The sequence below is a fragment of the Somniosus microcephalus genome, chromosome 10, assembly GCF_052327205.1.
Source record: "Somniosus microcephalus isolate GS21.2 chromosome 10, FLI_Smic_1.0, whole genome shotgun sequence".
Classification (NCBI taxonomy): Eukaryota; Metazoa; Chordata; class Chondrichthyes; order Squaliformes; family Somniosidae; genus Somniosus; species Somniosus microcephalus.
The window spans coordinates 205,634,341-205,654,459 of NC_140996.1; the positions used below are offsets into that span (position 1 = coordinate 205,634,341).

The 20,119-nt window shown below is 42.7% G+C and overlaps 1 protein-coding gene across 1 annotated transcript in view; it reads left to right on the plus strand.

Moving 5' to 3' along the window:
- The window catches only part of mgat4a (alpha-1,3-mannosyl-glycoprotein 4-beta-N-acetylglucosaminyltransferase A), a 259,273-nt gene extending 243,201 nt beyond the window's left edge, over positions 1-16,072 (plus strand). Inside the window, exons 13-15 of the mRNA XM_085999510.1 lie at positions 6,743-6,818; positions 9,286-9,398; positions 11,791-16,072. Coding sequence (XP_085855636.1) covers positions 6,743-6,818; positions 9,286-9,398; positions 11,791-11,817 — 216 coding nt within the window. The 3' untranslated portion in view covers positions 11,818-16,072. The remainder of the gene's footprint in view (positions 1-6,742; positions 6,819-9,285; positions 9,399-11,790) is intronic.
- Positions 16,073-20,119: the final 4,047 nt, after the last annotated feature.

Genomic DNA, 20,119 nt, shown 5'->3' on the forward strand with positions numbered 1-20,119 from the left:
TCCAGAGATTCACAAGCCTCCTGAGTGAAGAAATTCCTCCTCACCTTTGTCTTAAATGGCCGACCCCTTATCCTGAGACTATGCCCCCTAGTTCTAGACTCTCCAGCCAGGGGAAACAACCTCTCAGCATCTACCCTGTCAATCCCCTTCAGAATCCTGTATGTTTCAATAAGAAATGGTGGCGTGGCCTTTATCAGCAAATCATACCTTGGTCTCTTGCCTCTACTTCTCTGGAACTTTCTCCTCCTTCGATCAATTCACTTTGTTCCACCACTCTCGCCTTCCCTTTAAAAATATTTGTTGTCTATCTTCCCCCAAGTCCCACACCATGTTTCTCCCTGAGATATCCTACCTCCTCTCCTCTCTCAGCCTCTGCACTGAGTGACTCCTTTTCCTTGGTGATTTCAATCTCCAACTCAACTAACCTTGTCCTTTGCTCTGATTTCACTGCCCTTCTGTCCTTCCTTAACATCTCCCTCCATATAAACTCTCCTACCCGTATTCATGGCCAACCCCCTCAACATTTCCATCTCCCATGGCCTCACTACTACCAAGGCCTTGATCACTGATGAGGCCGTTTCCAACTACTTCCTTGTATCCAATGTTCCGCACGGCCGTGCTCCTCCCAGCCCGGGACCGTTTTTTTCAATTTAAAGTCTCACTGTGCGAAACTGTGAATAAGCTGTGCACCCCCCAAAAAAATGAGAATATATTGCTTGTATTCCTAGCCACTCACATCCTCCTCCCCTCTTTCATCACCACTTCCTCCTCCCCTCTTTCAGCACCACTTCCTCCTCCCCTCTTTCAGCACCACTTCCTCCTCCCCTCTTTCAGCACCACTTCCTCCTCCCCTCTTTCAGCACCACTTCCTTCTGCATCTGCCGCTGGAAAAAACTCTTCCCCAAGTCACGTACTACTGCACTTTCAAACTCTCAAATACCTAGCCTTAGGCCCTCCATTCACCACAATACTTCTGCAGCTGTCAATCTGCTGAACCACCTCCACTCCTCCACCTTTTGATGCCCATGGACTCAGTAAAACATTTACTATCTCCCTTCCTGGTTGATCCTCCGGAATGGCCCACTTTCTTCGCTCCCTCAAATCCAAAGGGCGCAGACGTGAACGTATCTGGTGCGCAACCAATTTAGCCATTAATCAGCAAATCTCACTAGATGACATCAAGCATTATCAGGCCTCAGCCTCTTCTGCCGAAACCACTCGCTACTCCAGGATCAATCTGGAGAACAAAGACAACCTGTGGCTTCTTCTCTTCAATAGCAACCGTCTCCTTAAACCCTTTCCTCTCCCCGCCTCCAACAAGCGCAAGGAGCTCATGGACTTCTTTGCCACTAAGATTGAGACAACTTGTTCAGCTGGCTCTGCTGCTCATCTTGTCTTGTTCGGCATCCACTCTCGGATAAGCCACAATTTCTTTCAGTTAAACATTGGGAAGATCGAAGCCATTGTCTTCGGCCACATACTCTCGCCACCGATTTCATCCCCCCTCCCCAGTCACGGTCCCATGTCAAACCAGGCTGTTTGTAACTTTGGTGTCTTATTTGACCCTGAGCTGAGCTTCCTACTCCTTAACCACGCTGGCACAAATCACCCACCCCTGCCTCAGTTCATCTGCTGGAACTCTCATCTGTGCGTTGGTTAACTCCAGGCTCGATTTAGTCCAATGGTCTCCTGGCCTCCCATCTTCCACCTCCATAAGCTTCAGTTCATCCAATTTGCCGCCCATGTCTTGTTCTGCTCGTGCATCGCCCCCGGTCCTCCAACACCTCCAATTTAAATTTCTCATCCTTTAATCCCTTAATGGCCTCGCACCTCTCTGTCTCTGTAACCTCTACCAGCCCTACAGCTCGCAGAGAACTCTGTGTTCCTCCAACTCTGGACTCTTGTGAATTCCCGACTCCCTTCACCTTAACATTTGTGGCTGTACCTTCAGTCGTCTAGGCCCTACGCTCTGAAATTCCCTCCCTCAACCTCTTCATCTCCCTACTGCCCTCTCCTCCTTTTAAAACCCTTTTTTTAAAACCCACCTCTTGACTAAGGGGGAAAAATTCGGTTGCTTTGCGCCTCCCGTTAGCGGCCTCTTAGGCGCTAATGGGGCGCAAAGCAACTAGTGCCCGGGCGCGACGCTGTTTGCGCCGCTCACGAAATTGACCAGACATTTTGCAGCGGCGCTAAACACTACCAACACGGTCTCCTGCGCCTGCAGATCGTGACGTCAGTCGAGTGTGCAATGCCCTGGACCGGATATTGAGTGGCGCCCCCTGCCTTTCCGCCTGCCGCTAGCAACGACGGATGAAGGGGAACGTTTTGCAGTCGGGAAGGAACTGGGGGAGCGCTAATTAATGGCGGCCGCTTTTTTTGTCGGTGACATTGCACCTGAGGGAGAGACTTCTGGAGAGATTCAATGCTGTGTGAAGGAGTTTTGGGTACTGAGCTGCACTTTGCAGGCTCATTTTTTGATTTGACCTTCCTTGCATCGATTTAGAAGAGACTATGGGGGGCTGCACTCTGAGCTCTTTCCCTGGGCCTCTCCATTGTTCTTTCCAGTAGAATTGATGTACTGGTCTCTCCAGGCCGAGATTCAAGGCTGCAATGAGCAGGGTGTGGCTGGAGAGCAAGATCGACCTTCCCCTTTAAGAACTGGCCAGCGCCAGTGTGTCTGTGTTTGTGTTCAATTGCTGACTGACATCACCTGAGCTTCACCAGTGCTCTGAGGCAGCGCCTCGCTCCTCGGTGTTAGCGCCTTGAGAGGTGTGTAGCGCCTGATTTTAGTGCTCCAATCACCTCCAGGGCCGATAGAAGCCAAGTTTGCAGTCAGAGGCGATAATTAGCGCCTCACACGGGGCGATACTGAATTTCTCCCCCTAAGTTTTTAGTCACCCCTCCTAATATCTCCTCCTTTGGCTCGGCATACATTTTTGTCTGATTATGGTCTGTGAATTGCCTTTTTTGACGTTAAAGATACTATAAATTGTTATTCTAACTTTTATTGGAGTGGTTGCTATTACGGGGGAGCGCTAATTAATGGCGGCACGGTGGCATAGTGGTTAGCACTGTTGCCTCACAGCGCCAGAGACCCGGGTTCGAATCCAGCCTCGGGCAACTGTCTGTGTGGAGTTTGCACATTCTCCCTGTGTTTGCGTGGGTTTTCTCCGGGTGCTCCGGTTTCCTCCCACAGTCCAAAGATGTGCGCGTTAGGTTGATTGGCTATGATAAATTGACCCTTAGTGTTAGGGGGATTAAATACGTGGGGTTATGGGGATAGGGTGGGATATGTGTTGGTGTAGGGGTTACGGGGATCGGGTGGGATATGTGTCGGTGCAGGCTCGATGGGCCGAAATGGCCTCTATCTGCACTGTGGGGTTTCTGTGATTCTGTGATTACAGTGACAAAAGGGTTCTTTTCTCAAATGGAAGCTCTTTTACTGAAAAGCATAATATTTTTGTCTTTTAAATGTGAGAAATGCGTGCAGTCAAATCGCACACATAAACGGCCTGCAGTTCATTGCCTGATTTGACTAGGAAGTTGTGTGAATAGTTAATAATGGCGCCCTGCCAAAATTTAGGTGTGCATTTTAATGCCGCCTTTCTGTACGTAATATAGAGTCACATCAAGTATACATCATTTGTTAGTATTGCATTTAAAGCTGTATTTCAACCAAGATTTTGGATGTATCGGTGTGAAAGGGAAAGAGAACCACAATACAGAAAGTTTAATTAACACCTATATTGTGCTCATTAATCATCATGGGGCTAATGCCAGACTACAAACAATAAATCTACTGTGGAGGAAGAAAGTATGGCAGAAATATGAAATAAATAGTCTATCAGTTTTTACAAATGATAGTGGAGGTGAAGAATGTAGGTGAACTAGAGGAGGGTAATGAACAATTGTTGGAGATGAAAGTAGAAACAGAATTGGATCTGAAAAATTTAGTAGAATTCAAGCTAGATAAATCACCGGGCCCTGATAGCTTGTATCCTTGGCTATTGAAAGAAGTCAGAGGGGCTTTGGTCACAATTCTTCAATCCTTATTAAATATGCAAATTGTACAATTGGACTGGAGAATAGCCAATATAACACAGAAGGATAAATTGGGTAACTATAAACCAATTAGTTTAATGTCCGTTATAAGCAAATGCTTGGAATACATTTTTGGGGATAAAATTGGTGTGCATTTAGAAAAAACATGGGTTAATCAAGGACACCTAGCACGAATTTATGTTTGACAAATTTAAGAGTTTTTGAAGAAGTGACTAATTGGCTAGATGAAGAGAATGTTGCAGATGTAGTGTACATTGATTTTTCAAAAGGTGTTCAATAAGATGGTTTGCAAGAGTCTTGTTAAAGAAAGAACAAACGCCTTTCAGGCTGATCCCATTTGACTAACAGTCTTGACCTCAATTCAGAAATGCATTCAAACTTGGTCAGGTTCACAGATCGGAATAAACTGGAGGGAGGCAGTGGAGACTGATGAAGCAGCCAAAAAAACAAACTCGTATTTATATAGTGCCTTTTGTGGCCTCGGCACTTCCTAAAGCATTTCACAATCAATGAAGTACTTTTGAAGTGTAGTCACTGTTGTAATGTAGAGAAACATGGCAGTCAATTGTTGCACAGCAAGATTCCACAAGCAGCAATGAGATAAATAACCACATAATCTAATTTTTGGTGGTGTTGGTTGAACAGTCAATGTTGGATAGAACACCAGGAGAACGCCCCTGTTTTTCTTGGAAAAGTGCCAAGGGATATATTCTGTCCACAGAATCACAGAATCCCCACAGTGCAGATAGAGGCCATTTCGGCCCATCGAGCCTGCATCGACACATATCCCACCCTATCCCCGTAACCCCACGTATTTAATCCCCTAACACTAAGGGTCAATTTATCATAGCCAAATCAACCTAACCCGCACATCTTTGGACTGTGGGAGGAAACCGGAGCACCCGGAGGAAACCCACGCAGACACAGGGAGAATGTGCAAACTCCACACAGTCGCCCGAGGTCAGATTTGAACCCGGGTCCCTGGCGCGGTGAGGCAACAGTGCTAACCACTATGCCACCGTGCCCCCCGAGGGTGCACATGGGGCCTCGGTTTAACGTCCCTCCCAAAAAAACAGCACCTCTGACAATGTAGCACTCCCTCTAAGTGTCGGCCTAGAATCTGTGCTCAAGTCTCTGAAGTGGGGCTTGAACGCATGACCTTTTGACCCTGGGTGGGCGCAAGAGCGCTACTACGTTTTCTGTATTTCTGCACTTATAATAAAAATTCATATTCTTGCATTTGGTCACCTGGTTACTTGTATCGCTTTCAAGATGCTAAATTTCTGCAGATCCTTTGTACTATTTCCAAATATTTCAGTGCTCAAGATGTCTATGTCTAGGGAAAGTCTTGCTCAAACATACTAATGGTTAAATCGGCAGAAACGTCCCAACAGAACAGCAAAGTTATAGGAAATGTTTTCCCAGTGCATGTACTGCTTGATATATTTTCACTCCAGTGTTGCACAATATTGCTTGCACCATCTTGACCATGTGCAATGGTGATCAGCCACATAAATAGACTAAACATAGTGGGGTAGAGCTTCCATTTAGATGCAATTGGCAATCTGGGCGCTCAAAATTGCGCTAGTTTTCAGGAGATTTATTTTTTTAGCTCAAGTCTCTGCTGAAGCTCATTTGCATATCGTCGAATGTAAAATCTGCCATGAGCCAGCATTTTAGAATGTAATTTTAAACATTTTTTCCCACATTAAAAAAAATTCCTTGATATATTTAAGAGTGGTAACCTGGTGCAGTTTTATTAATGCAGCCGAAAATGGGTTTATCACACAAATAAGCATTTTTAATCAGCGTGTCTAGTCCACCACCTGTGAGTAACTTGATTTTAAATAATTGAAAATGACTTTTTCTAAACTATACAAATCCATTTCCTAGTTTCATTGGTGTACAGTCGTCAGTTTCTTAGTAAATTAAATATTTTTTAATTTTTAAAAGGTGCCCATTAGTGTCCTTGTGCTTTTTTTTTAAAAAAAAAGCTTAAATTTTTAGAGCCACCTCGAAGGTGCAATTAGCAGAAACTCGCCATGGTGATTACTTTAATCTGGGGGCTTGGCTAGTTTTGTGGGTGGGGCTGGCATTCAGCGCGATGTTTTTTTAAATTAGTGCAAAAGATCGCGGAATCTCGATTCGCACTGGACGTAATTTCCACTTGAAATTCTTCGATCTTTAGCCGGTTTTCGGGCAAATTTCAGGCTACTGCATTTTAACTTCGAAAAATGTTCCAAAGTGCTTCACAAAGGTGTAATCAGACAGTGCCAAAGGAGGAGATATTGGGAGGGGGTGACCAAAAGCTTGGCCAGAAAGATGGGTTTTGAGGAGGAGAGGGAGGTGGAGAGGTTTAGTTAGGGAATTCCAGAGCAGGGCCTGGACGGCTGAAGGCACAACTGCTAGTGGAGAGGCGAAGGGATTGGGAGATGCACAAGAGGCCTCTAACCTTACTGCTTGGTTTTCTATAGCTAAATAGATCTCTTAATTGTTAAAACTAAGCCTCGGTCAGAAAACAAATTTACTTTTTTTTTAAATCAAAGACAATTAAGATTAGCTTATGGCTGTTGCAAATTTTTTGTAGTTTGATTTTGTGGCTGCAAAAGCTGTACAATTCTTTCTGCTGCTGTTGACGAATGTTATTGATTGTTTTATCTGGTTTACCACTTTTATTTAGGATTCAGGATCTGAATTGCTTCAGGAGACCAAAGAATCAAGATATAAGCGCACTGAAGATGGTTTTTACAGAATAGGTATAGTTTGAGATTTTTTTACGGTGATGTTCACCATCACTATACTGTACTTTTTCAATAATCACATAAATAACTTAGTCTTTTTCAAGCCCAGTATTTTGCCCACCCACTACATTAAATGCCCCTTTTTTACTGAGGCCTGGGTTGCAGACATTTCCAAGCAGCATTATAGTGCCACCTTCTGTGCAACATCGAGGGAGCAGAAAATAATAAACGTCCAATTTCTCGATCATCAGAAACCTCAGTTAACAGCAAGTTATTGCTGTTTCCCTCCACATAACTTGACATCCTTGACTTGAAACTATCTAATCTCATGTCGGGGTGGGGAGACAGAATGAGAATTTCCACATAATATCCTCTTAGACCCTCGTTCAACCTCATCCACCATGTCTGCACCTAGCTTCTCATTCACGTGACCACGCCCCCCCCCCCCCCCCCAAAAAAAAAATAGTATGCGCACATCCTCTGCGGGTGTGCATATTCTGTTTTTTGTATGTTACATAGTGATTTGATGAAGTTGCTTTGGCCTCTAGTGCTACAATTAAAATGTTATTGTTAATTAGACAAGACCGAAGTTCAGTTGTTCTTCTGTGCTATATGGTAAACCCGCAGATAATATCAAATTGATACCATCTATACACAACCAATAGAGCAAGCATCCTGAATTCCTGACTCCTGCCAGCCAATCCAGCATGGTGCAGGCACTTACAGCTGCCGCGTGCTCACTGAACCACCTTACAGCCCTGGGCCCAAGTGGATGCAAGAAGTCAGTCAACTTCCTTTTCTGGATATTTTGCCTGTCAGGAGAACTGAATCACACCGAGCTGCCAATGACAAGTGACGGGCACTCAACAGGTGACGGTTCTGTAGCAGGATGACAGATCTCCGAGTGGATCCTTAAAAACTACCACTGGAGAACTCTTTGGAGCCCTCCCCATAAGTTGACCTTTATAAGCAGCCCCGCAGTTTTGAATTAGTCAGGAGGAGGTGCTCTCCACTGGGGCAGGTCAGTACTCCACTGTGATGAGGTCCTCGTCTGGTGGCTTGATTTTACATTATTTTAACTGTACTTACACTAGAAGTCCATTATAAGTATAAGCCTTTAACATCTTTTTATTCTCCAAATAATGGTGCACAAGAGAATGCCTGTATTAAAATGTATTATTGACTGCATTTACAGAGCATTCAGCAAGGGTGGTGTAGCTTAGGTGAGTCAGAAAGGTAACCGGATGCCATAAATGTGTCCAATAACTTGGTCAGAACAAGGTAAAGGGAGAAAATATTTGCAACTGTTAAAGCTTCTATTTTTTTTTTTAAAACAAAATGAAAATGGTAAAATTTTTATCTTTCCACATACTGTGGAGTAACTGGTAAATCAAAACTGCATCTATCCAATTGCTTTTATGGTAAGCACATGATTTTACTTTACTGTGTCATATTGTCTTTCTCCCACTGTTGACTACAAAGTAAGCTGCTCAAGTGGAAGTTAATCATTAAACATCGGTTTTACGATAGTAACATTCTCTCAAATCTTTTCAGCAACAGTCTTTAAAACACACGAAACAAAGCTGATCACCTGATACCGTACACTTCACTGGGTGCGTGAAAGCCTTTCTGCAGCGTAGAAAGACATGCAGCATGACTCTGGGGTCACCTTCACTTTTGCTCCTCCTGGCCCCACCAGGGGAAAAAAAACCTACAAATTTCCTGGGCCATTTTTTGCTGAGCGTCCTTCAGCGTTTCCTTTAAGCACCGCTGGTTAGGCTGCTCAGTGCTGGCTACGCGTGGACAGAGCACGCACATGCTCTGCTCATTTGTACCTCAACATTGCAATCCAGATCCGATGTACGTCAATTTGCATATTACGAGTGGCCTTCCGCCTGAAAAAGGGACTCTGCCCAAGATGGCGGCAGCCGGAAAAGCCAGTGTAAACAGGGTGGTAAGTGACGCACCATTTTCAGGCTGCTACCACCACCTTTATGCCAGGTGGGGGCCCTTAAAATTGGCCCTGTCGTCTTTGCCATGACATCCCTAGGCTAGTACAGTTGATACTCCTCATCTATATTGTATCTCACTTGTGCTGTGCAAATTCTGACCTTCACTTGCAGGTTGACTGGTGCACCTGAAGATAAGTAACCCACTGTTCCTTTTAAAAAGAAAAATGTCTTCCTCTGATTAGGCTCAAAGTGGCATTTCTGCAGATATTTTGTGAGCTGTGTATCTTGCTGTTCAAATTAACGTAGTTGGAGCAGAGTGTGGAGAACGTTGATATTGCATGTAGCTTTGTTAAAACATGGAGTGTTTGCGCCATAGGCCGCCTTCAATATGATTGTCCCCCTCCTTCATTTTTAGGAGTAAATCTACCGATGCCAAACTGGGCCCCCTTGCTACCCTCTTCCAGGGAATTTCATTTAGGTGTAAACAAAAAAGAAATTCATGTGTGCTTTTCTTTCCTCCTCGTGTGTAGGCAGATTTTCAAATGGAGTAGCTGAAGGTGCCATTGACCTGAGATTGAATCCCATCACTGCCATTAGGCTGTCCGTTTTACAAGATTCCGGTGTGTGGGCTCTTCTCGATGAGGTGAGATGTTGCGCAGTACATTCTGTGATGATGTTCAAAATTGTGAGATGCTGTGAACAAACTGTTTCCAAGTAAGCTGGGTAGATAAGGTGGTTAAAAAGGCATATGGGATACTTGCCTTCATTAGCCGAGGCATAGAATATAAGAGCAGGGAGGTTATGATGGAGCTGTACAAAACGCTGGTGAGGCCACAGCTGGAGTACTGTGTGCAGTTCTGGTCGCCTCACTATAGGAAGGATGTGATTGCTTTGGAGAGGGTGCAGAGAAGATTCACCAGGATGTTACCTGGGATGGAGCGCCTCAGCTATGAAGAAAGACTAAACAGGCTGGGGTTGTTTTCCTTGGAGCAAAGAAGGCTGAGGGGGGGACCTGATTGAGGTGTACAAAATGATGAGGGGCATAGATAGGGTAGACAAAGAGGAACTTCTCCCCTTAGTAGGGGGGTCAATAACAAGGGGGCATAGATTCAAGGTAAGGGGCAGGAGGTTTAGAGGGGATTTGAGGAGGAACTTTTTCACCCAGAGGGTGGTTGGAATCTGGAACTCACTGCCTGAAAGGGTGGTAGAGGCAGGAACCCTCATAACATTCAAGAAGCATTTGGATGAGCACTTGAAATGCCATTGCATACAAGGCTATGGACCAAATGCTGGAAAATGGGATTAGACTGGACAGGGATTGATGGACGGCGCAGACACGATGGGCCGAAGGGCCTCTTTCTGCGCTGTATAACTCTATGACTCTATAAGCTGGCTTACAGGTCTCCGTAGGATCATAGGAATTTACGGTACAGAAGGAGGCCATTCGGCCCATCGTGCCCGCACCGGCTGAAAACGAGCAATCCGGCCTAATCCCGCTTTCCAGCTCTTGGTCCGTAGCCCTTGCAGGTTACGGCACTTCAAGCACGGATCCAAGCACTTTTTAAATGCGATGAGGGTTTCTGCCTCTGCCGCCCTTTTCAGGCAGTGAGTTCCAGATCCTGACACACTCCGGGTGGAAAAAATTCTGCTTGTGGAGAGTCATTCTTTAAAATTTGATATAAAAGGAAGACTTACATTTATAATAGAGCCTTTCATAACCTCTGGATGCCCCAAAGTGCTTTACAGCCAATGAAGTACTTTTGAAGTGTAGTCACTGTTGTAAGAAAGGTGGAAGCCAATTTGCACACAGTAAGGTCCCACAAACAGCAATGAGATAATGACCAGATAGATCATTGGGGGAGGGGAGGGGGCTGCTAGGGAGAGTGTAAATCATCACCTTGAGGTCTGTGGTTCTATATTTCCTATGGGGAATACAAGTCATGTGGCCTCAACACAGGGTATCATTGATTTCAGATTTGTGAGCATTTCTCAACTGCTCAGATAAACATCTTCTTAGGCAGTCCCTCGGAACCAAGGATGACTTGCTTCCACACTAAAAATGAGTTCTCAGGTGACTGATGAGTCCAATGCGGGACCTGCAGTCTCTGTCACAGGTGGGGCAGACGGTGGTTGAAGGGGCAGGCGGGTGGGGTGCTTGGGTTGACGTGCGCTTGGCTTCCGCTTGCTCCCGGTGAAGAGACTCGGTGTTCGGCGCCTTCCCGGATGCTTCTCCTCCACTTTGTGTGGTCTTGGGCCAGGTGTCGGTGGGGATGTTGCACTTTTTCGAGGAGGTTTTGAGGGTGTCTTTGAAGCGTTTCCTCTGCCCACCTGGGGCTCTCTTGCCGTGTCAGAGCTCCGAGTAGAGCGCTTGCTTTGGGAGTCTCGTATCGGGCATGCGGATGATGTGGCCCATCCATCGGAGCTAATCGAGCGTGGTCAAAGCTTCAATGTTGGGGATGTTGGCCTGAGCGAGAACAAACTGCAGGAGTGGACACTGAGTGGAAATGTGCATTTTTAAAAAAAGGATGAAGAATTTTTTTTTAATTTGTTTTTAACACTACAACTACAAGAACTTGCATTTATATAGCACCTTTGACATAGTAAAAACATCCAAAGGCACTTCACAGGAACGCTATCAGACAAAATTTGACACCGAACCATATAGAGATATTAAGACAGGCGGCCAAAAGCTTGGTCTAAGAATTAGGTTTTAAGGAGCGACTCACAGGAAGAGAAAGAGGTGGAGAGGTTTGGGAAAGGAATTCCAGAGTTTAGGCTCTAGACACCTGAAGGCACGGCCACCAATGGTGGAACGGTGAAAATCGGGGATGCGTAAGAGGCCACAATTGGAGGAATGTAGAGATCTGAGGGCTGTTGGGCTGGAGGAGGTTGAAACTAAATGAAGGTGTCATTGCATGCTTCAAAATGTGCTCTGAATGCTTAAATTGAACCAAATTGTCATGAAGTTCACTGTTTCTATGACTATTGAGCACTTTTCTGTTTGCTTATAAATTAATATTTTTTTTCTATTTCAGATGCATCTTAAAAAAGCTGCCAGTTAAACTATTTGAAGAAGTTTGAGAATGAATCTGTTTTATAAAACAAATTGTCCCTCTGCAGTTTAATATCTTAATAGTTCTCTTTAATAAAGACGAGTGTTGATACTGATCACAGAATTCATGGATACATCGTCTCATCGTCTGATCGCCGTGGATGCTCATTGTTCCCAAGCACTACCTCCTGTGAAATCTACTGTAATTTTCTATGTAACAATTCTAACTTTGAAGATGAAACTTCAGCTGAACCTTTTTGGTAATCTGAAGCTAATGGACTGTTCTTCTCATCATGAGTTTAACTGAGGTGTAAATGTATTTTTGTTACCCATTTTATCAGTACAATATTCCTAAATATTGAGTAAAAATAAGCAAACAAATGAGACTACTTCTGTATAAAGAGGTTAAATATGTTACAAATTTTAAACATTAAGTTGTGCATCAGGGACAGAAACTGTACAAACAGGGGAAGAGAGGGTGGGTGGGAGAGGGCTGGTTACCTTTAATTTATTGTAAATATGCACTGGGCAGACTTGTGTCGTGTTTTGAGGGATTCCAGGTAGATGTAGATTCTTGATCAGAGAAATATTGTATTTAATTTCTAGACAATTCTGTTAACCTCTGAAGAAATGCTTCATTTTATGAAGGAAAACAACTGCCTTTTCAAAGCCTTGACTTGTGAATGTTGAAACTTGCCAGTTTTCTTGAGATGTAGTTACGTCACAGTGGTTCCAGCAGCATTGAGGCGCGTAAGAACTTATGTGCCTTAAGTACCATGTTACTGCAGCTGGTTAGTATTGGTAAAATCACAGAAATCACAGAAACCTCACAGTGCAGATAGAGGCCATTTCGGCCCATCGAGCCTGCACCGACACATATCCCACCCCCGATCCCCGTAACCCCTACACCAACACATATCCCACCCTATCCCCGTAACCCCACGTATTTAATCCCCCTAACACTAAAGGTCAATTTTATCATAGCCAATCAACCTAACCTGCACATCTTTGGACTGTGGGAGGAAACCGGAGCACCCGGAGGAAACCCACGCAAACACGGGGAGAATGTGCAAACTCCACACAGACAGTCACCCGAGGACCAGATTCGAACCCGGGTCCCTGGAGCTGTGAGGCAACAGTGCTAACCACTATGCCACCGTGCTGCTAGTATTGAGTAGTATTGAGCTGATAGGCAACAGTTCTTCTGTACACCTTTTAACATGTTAGTCACTAACAAGGAGGGCAAGAAGAAGGGGAACTCTCTCTTACTACTTTGCATTTTGTTTATTGGAAAATATTCTTCATAAGCTTTTAAAAGCATTTTTAGAGAAGTAATATATCGCTTCTATAGCACTGCAATGCATCACCCACAAGGCAAAAATAACCCAACCTCTTCAAAGTATCAAGTCGGCCATTTCATTGCAGCTTTGTGTCATCACTATTTATAAGAAACCTTAAACTATCGATAACCTTGCAGCTTGTTTTTGCTAGTAGCGTGGATGATATTTCTTAGCAAAAGTGTACTTTTGCTGATTTTTATTTTTGGAAGCATGAGATGGATAAATTGGATACAGGGTTAACTGTTGGTGTTTTTCCATGTGTACTGTATTGATTCGTTAAATGCTGGTTTTTGGCTGTCAACTTTGTCCAAAATATTTTACTTAACTGTAACCAGTCGTAAAAGGTGTGAGCCGTTCGAATAAAATCCTCCCAGGTTTCTGCTGGCAAACTACTTCAGCTGATGCAGGCACTGTGCGTGGAAAGGCCCAGATTTAACTTGCTGATTCTGATCATGTCCCATCATACATTAATGTTGTCGTTTCAAGAATGTTTTGAAATGTAGTTACTGGAAGAGGGGGTTTCTTTTGAGGAGATAAATAATTATGATAACTGCTTAGAAAAGCCAAAGTTCTTGCCACCAATGAGTGCAGTATGAAATGTGGTGGCAGATTGTAGGTGGTCGGTCATGTTTTCAGTGATGCTATTTAAAAAAAAAAAAATTAAAAAAATTAAAACATTCTATTGCAATTGGACAATCTTGGCATTTTAAGCTCTTGGAAAAAGATAACAATATTGAAAAGCTTATGACAGGCTTTCAGTTCTGTCTCCCTATCAACTACTTCAAAGTAATTGGTAGTTTATATATGTTGGGGGGAGGGGGAGAGAAAGAGGGGGGAATAAAAGGACACTATTGAGAAAAAATTACCTTCATGAAGAGATGAGCAACAACATGTCACATTTCAAGCTAATGCATTGCTCCAAAATGTGCATTTTAGTAGTGCCAATGTCACAATCATTAAATTTGCACAGTTCGTGGTCATGACGGCCTAAACATTGATGGACTCTGAACTGAAAACAGAAAATGCTGTAAATTCACAGTAGGCCAGTCAGCATCTGCAAAGTGAAAAAACACGTTAACGATTTGGGTGCAGATCTTTCATCAGAAGCTTTCCCATTGAGGGGCTCTAATGACTGATGTACTGGTTTTATGAAGTAGTTATTGAATAAGTAGGCCATTGTATTGTAATGACGGGGGGAAAAAATATATTTTTCAATTATTATAACATGGAGCCTATGCAAGATCAAATCAGTCGATTTTTGTTTTTAAATCTTTGTATAAAGCCATTTTCATCAGCAGGTAAAGTAGGACAAATGATGGATTTAAATCCCTTTTAAAATCAAAAGTTGGAGCAGATGCATCTGTAGTCAAATTGTTAGGTAATCACGTCACCATAAATTGAAACTTCCTGAATGCAATTAAAGATTCAAATTGTTCAAAATACATGATTCTGCAAATCTATTTGACTCCTTGGCCCCCCCCCCCCCCACCCATACATCCTGTGTAAATTGCATTTATGCGATTTCCACTGTCGTTTGCTGTGTGCTGGCCTTTTGTCCAGGGGCTAGATCATAATCAAATGCAGGCAAAGCTATTTTAAAAACCTAGTGTGATCTTTGCCTTGTGGCATTTTTCTTCTTGTGGCTTCTTCTTGCAGAGTCACTTAAAAGTTGGTTGAGGATGAAATAAAAAAAACCTCGGGTGCTTTTCCTTTTAAGGCTTAACACTGGTCCATGTTCTATTAAAGCTGCAAATCACGGCCTCCACAACTTGCTGAGTAGTTTGTCTACATAACAAGTGGGGGCACATCAAAAGTAATTCATTTGATGTGAAGCACCTTGGAATATCTTCAGGATGGATAATGTTTTTTATATATATAGTCAAGTTCATTCTCTTTGCTCTTTTGTTGCTGCTAGGAACCACACCATAGATCTGTATTCATTGTTCACAAAGTTCCATCAAATTCTGCAACTGTAGGATGAAAATAGGATGCTTTTTTTAAAAAAAATACAGTCCAGTACATTTGTTTGAAAATCAAGTCCCAGCCTTTCAATCATGACATTTAAAATTAGAAAATAAAGGTGAAGTTTTGCTAATTGTGGTGATTGCTGCCAAACCCTATTTGCACAGTGATTTGATTTTTTTTAAATCTTGGTAAAGCAACATGTTGAGATCAACTATTGCCTGGTAAATAAGAACTGACCTAAATCAAAGAGGGCTTATCTGTAGCACTTTAAAAAATAAAAAATAAAAGTGAAATATAGATTTATTGTGAATCAAGTATAAATGGTCCCTTTTACATACAGGAAACTTTCGATTTACCGGCACCTAAATAACCAGAAATCTCGGTTAACCGGCAAAATGCAGGAGTAGGTTCAGGTAACTTTTATTACTAACCTTCCTCCATTTATTGCTGTGCAAGGGTGTGGCTGCAGCTGTTGCTAAGCTACAGAGACGCTTGGAACGTGTGGCCATTGTTCTGAAGCACAGGGTTTGTTGCTTTATACGGAGCTCTCAGCTCCATATCTTTTACTATAGCTTTCGGTTATCCGGAATTTTTGATGAACCAGCACCACGTCGGTCCCGTCCGTGCCGGATAAAAAAAAGTTTCCTGTAATGTGCCACAGATCAGTCTCTTGAAATTCAGTGCTTTTGCTTATTTTTATGGATATGTTTATGCTTTGTGTTTGTAACAATGCTATAATGCGCCGGCTTCTGTTAATGTCGATGTGCCTTTCATCATTGGTCTACATCATTTTCATAAATGTGCCATAACTTTACAATGAACATAATTGTAATAAAGTTGAACTTGTTATACCTTGAATTGTAATGAAGTGTAGAATGTTCTGTATAATTGGCTTCTTTAACCTCCTTCCATTGTGTAATAAATTGCTACATTTTAAATGTCAGTTTTGGCATTGAATAAGCCTGAGTACGGAATGTTCTTTGCAGCTTGCAAAATCTGGCACTTTTTAATCAACTGCCTCCCCCTGCTGCTAAAAGGGTAAACCGATAACCTAGTCCCCAAACTCTTCCAAATTACACTCTAATCCACTGCTGGATGGCAAGTCTGTTTATTTTTTAAAAAATCTTCTCCCCTCCACTTGGCTCCTTTCCTGAATGGCCTGGTGAACTTGCCCTGGGGTAAATTCTGTTCTGTATCTTCTACCTCCTCTCCACTTTCCTGCACTATCTCCATATCCCTTGATTCCCTTAATATGCAAAAATCTATCGATCTCTGCCTTGAATATACTCAACGACTGAGCCTCCACAGCCCTCTGGGGTAGAGAATTCCAAAGATTCACCACCCTCTGAATGAAGAAATTTCTCATCTCAGTCCTAAATGGTCGACCCCTTATTCGGAGACTGTGACCCCTGGTTCTAGACTCCCCAGCCAGGGGAAACATCCTCCCTGCAACTACCCTGTCAAGCCCTGTAAGAATTTTGTATGTTTCAATGAGATCACCTCTCATTCTTCTAAACTCTAGAGAATAGAGGCCCAGTCTACTCGATCTCTCCTCGTAGGACAATCCTGAATCCCAAAGATTCACAGTGCAGAAACTGATCAAACCCTCCTTCAGCTTGTCGAAAGGTAAATAAAAAGTGATCTTGTTTAAAGGAGCAGTTTTGTTTAGTTTGGGCCTATGATTTAAAATTGGGGTTTTATTTTAATCCATTATGTCCTGAGGACTTTATTGAATTTAGTTTGCTCTGTCAATGTAGGGACTTCTTATTTGCATATATGGAGGTTGAACCTCCTTTAAAGAATGAGCAAGACTCTTTACAGCAACATTACCTGCCTTGATTGAGGTGCTTTCATTTTGTACCGTGATCTCTTTCTGTCCTCTTGACTAGTTGTAAATAGTTTTATATTTGTTCTTCGGAGCTGGGTGACATTGGTAAGGCTGCTTTTATATCCTATCCCTAGCTGCCCTGAAAAGGCAATGGTGAGCAACTGCCTTGAACTGCTGCACTCCTTGCGGTGATGGTCTTGAGTTGGGAATTGCAGGATTTTAACCCAGTGACAATGAAGGAACAGCGAGCGATATGTCCAAAGTCAGCTTGGTGTGTGACTGGTTGCGTCATATTTCCTCTCAATCTCTTCAGTGAGGTTTTGGGAATCTCTTCACAAATCAAGTCCCCAAAATTGAATTCTGGTCTGACCAAATTTACAATGCAATGAGTAATAGTTAAAATCAATTTTGACTATGAATCATCTATGCTGAACTCCATTTGCTTCTTCTTTACCTGTCTGCTTAATTTATTTGCATTCCTTAGAATACCATTGATCACTTACTTACATTAACCTGGTTTTACAGCTTGGTGTTGACATTTTTTATTACAGTCCTCACTATTATTGCAGCAGGACTTCAAATCGATTCTTGTTAAATTACACTAATTACTCCCTCCCCCAACAGAATATTGTCAAACCAGTTTAAGGGTAATTAATTTCAGGATTATTTTTTGTTAGTCTCATGCCATCTGAAAATCCTGGATAATTTTTTTTATATATGAGCCTTCATTTACTAATTTAGTTACCTCTTCAAAAAAAGTGTCTACATTTATAAGGCACAATACTGCTTATGGCTTTTCTCTTTAGTGAGTTTTCTCACTAGCTCTTAGTTTTCTGTAGTTAACTAGTTCTGCTTTTGAACTTTGTTCTTGTAAATGAGCACAACTTGTGAACTAGTGGCTCAGTACATTGGTGACATCACTGTTATTTAGACTGCCTTGGCCATCAATCAAAGTATGGGTTAATATGGTAGAAATAATAATGACTCCCTATAGAATTAACAAAAATGGAAAGTAATGCTAGAACTTTGTAATGTGGGGGATAAAAAACATTAGCACCATTATAATTACCATGTCATTTATTTTTACTGCAATGCTAATGGATCTCCCCAGCATTGCTCAGCTCGCAGCACAGTTGTGATGTTTAGCTGCTAACCTAGCCTGTCCCTTTAAGGCCAATGCTTTTAATTGGCTATTGTAGCTGTTTAAACTACAATTACCAATTAAAAGGACTGGTCTTAAAGAGACAGGCTAAGTGAGCATCTAAGACCAAGTGTTGTCTTCAGGCAAAATGGGGTTAGAGGGGTTAATTGAACCGTGGTACACAGAAGTAATTCAATCCCCATTTTAATATGTATTCTGTCCTTATTTTTATGTAATGCTTTTTTTTAATGTGTAGTTAAATAAGTTATAGCAATTTGGAGAGTAGAGTTTGGTGGTAAAAACAAAATGCTGGAAATACTCAGGTCAGGCAGCATCTGTGGAGAGAAAGAGTTAACGTTTCAGGTCGATGACCCTTTGGCAGAGTTGGGTGGTGTTGGCTTTGGGTATAGTGCCACTACTGGCAGGAGGGTGTAACTACAACATGCCAAGATACTTTAAATCCACTTAGGTTTTAAGTAATTTACCTGATGGTTTACATATGGGCTGTTCCAATTATAAATGTGGACATAGGAATTTACAATGGGGGGAAAATTTACATAAATGTGATAAAACATGATGGGATGTAAGGTTTTATATATTGAAATGCATGCAGATGTAAAATTTTTAATTGTTAACTATACTGGCAGATTTCCTGATTTTATTTGTAATGATTGGGCATTACATAGTAGAATGTGCCATGTAGTATTCTGCTAAGGTGGAGTTGTGTTTACATAGAAACATAGAAGATAGGAGTAGTCCATTCAGCCCCTCGAGCCTGCTCCGCCATTTAATGAGATCATGGCTGATCATCCAAATTCAGTACCCTGTCCCTGCTTTCTCCCCATATCCCTTGATCCCTTAAGAAATATATCTAACTCCCTTCTTGAATAGATTTAATGAATTGGCCTCAACTGCCCTCTGGGGTACAGAATTCCACAGGTTCACCACTCTCTCTCTGGGTGAAGAAATTCCTCCTCATCTCTGTCCTAAATGGCTTACCCCTTATCTTTAGACTGTGACCCCTGGGTCTGGACTCCCCCTGCCATTGGGAACATCCTTCCTACATCTAGTCTGTCTAGTCCTGTTAGAATTTTATAAGTTTCAATGAGATCCCCCTCTCATTCTTCTAAACTTCAGCGAATAAAAGCCCAATCGACCCAATCTCAGTCATTCCTGCCATCCCAGCTATCAGTCTGGTGAATCTTTGCTGCACTCCCTCCGGGGCAAGAACATCCTTCCTCGGATAAGGCGACCAAAACTGCACATAATACTCAAGGTATGGTCTCACCAAGGCCCTGTACAACTGCAGTAAGACATCCTTGCTGCTGTACTCAAATCCTCTCGCTATGAAGGCCAACATTTGCTGCCTTAACTTTAAATTGGTCTATTCCCTTTAAGGCCAGAATGCCTAACTGCTCAAAGTATAAAACTTTTTTTTTAAAGCTGCTTTAAAAAAGTGTTCTAAAGCAATAGAAAGATCCAGGTGGGACAAAATTGTGACATTGGATGTGTGATAAACTGGAAATGGTGCTAGATGAAAGACTTGCGCATTTTTCCATGGCTGCTGTAGACAAGAGGGCGAACCCCTTCAAAAATTCACCCCCTTAATCTTTTAGGAAGATTACTAGATAAGCCACTGGCAATGATTCTAAAACTCAATGGGATGATAGTTGGAATAGTTTGTGCCCAATGCACAGGTGTCCACGCCAGAAGAGCAGGTGCAGAGGCCTAAGGGTCATAGCTGCCCAGTGTGCCCTAATGTGGGCAGCAAGTACAAAGGGGAGAGAAGCTGCACACGGGTTACATGCTCCATTGGGTCACTGCCCCATACTGCAACTGGAGCACCTGAGCACTAATTCAGCCACACAAGTGTTTTTCTGGATTGGGTGCTGGAGAAAGCTGCCATTAAAAGCAAATAAACCATCTCTGGCCTGCCCCCCGCCTTAAGTCACAAAATTGCCTGGTTGGAGTAAAGCAGGTACTGGCTCCTGAAACCCAATATTTAATCTCTGGTGCCCTAGCCCAACACTGACCCAAA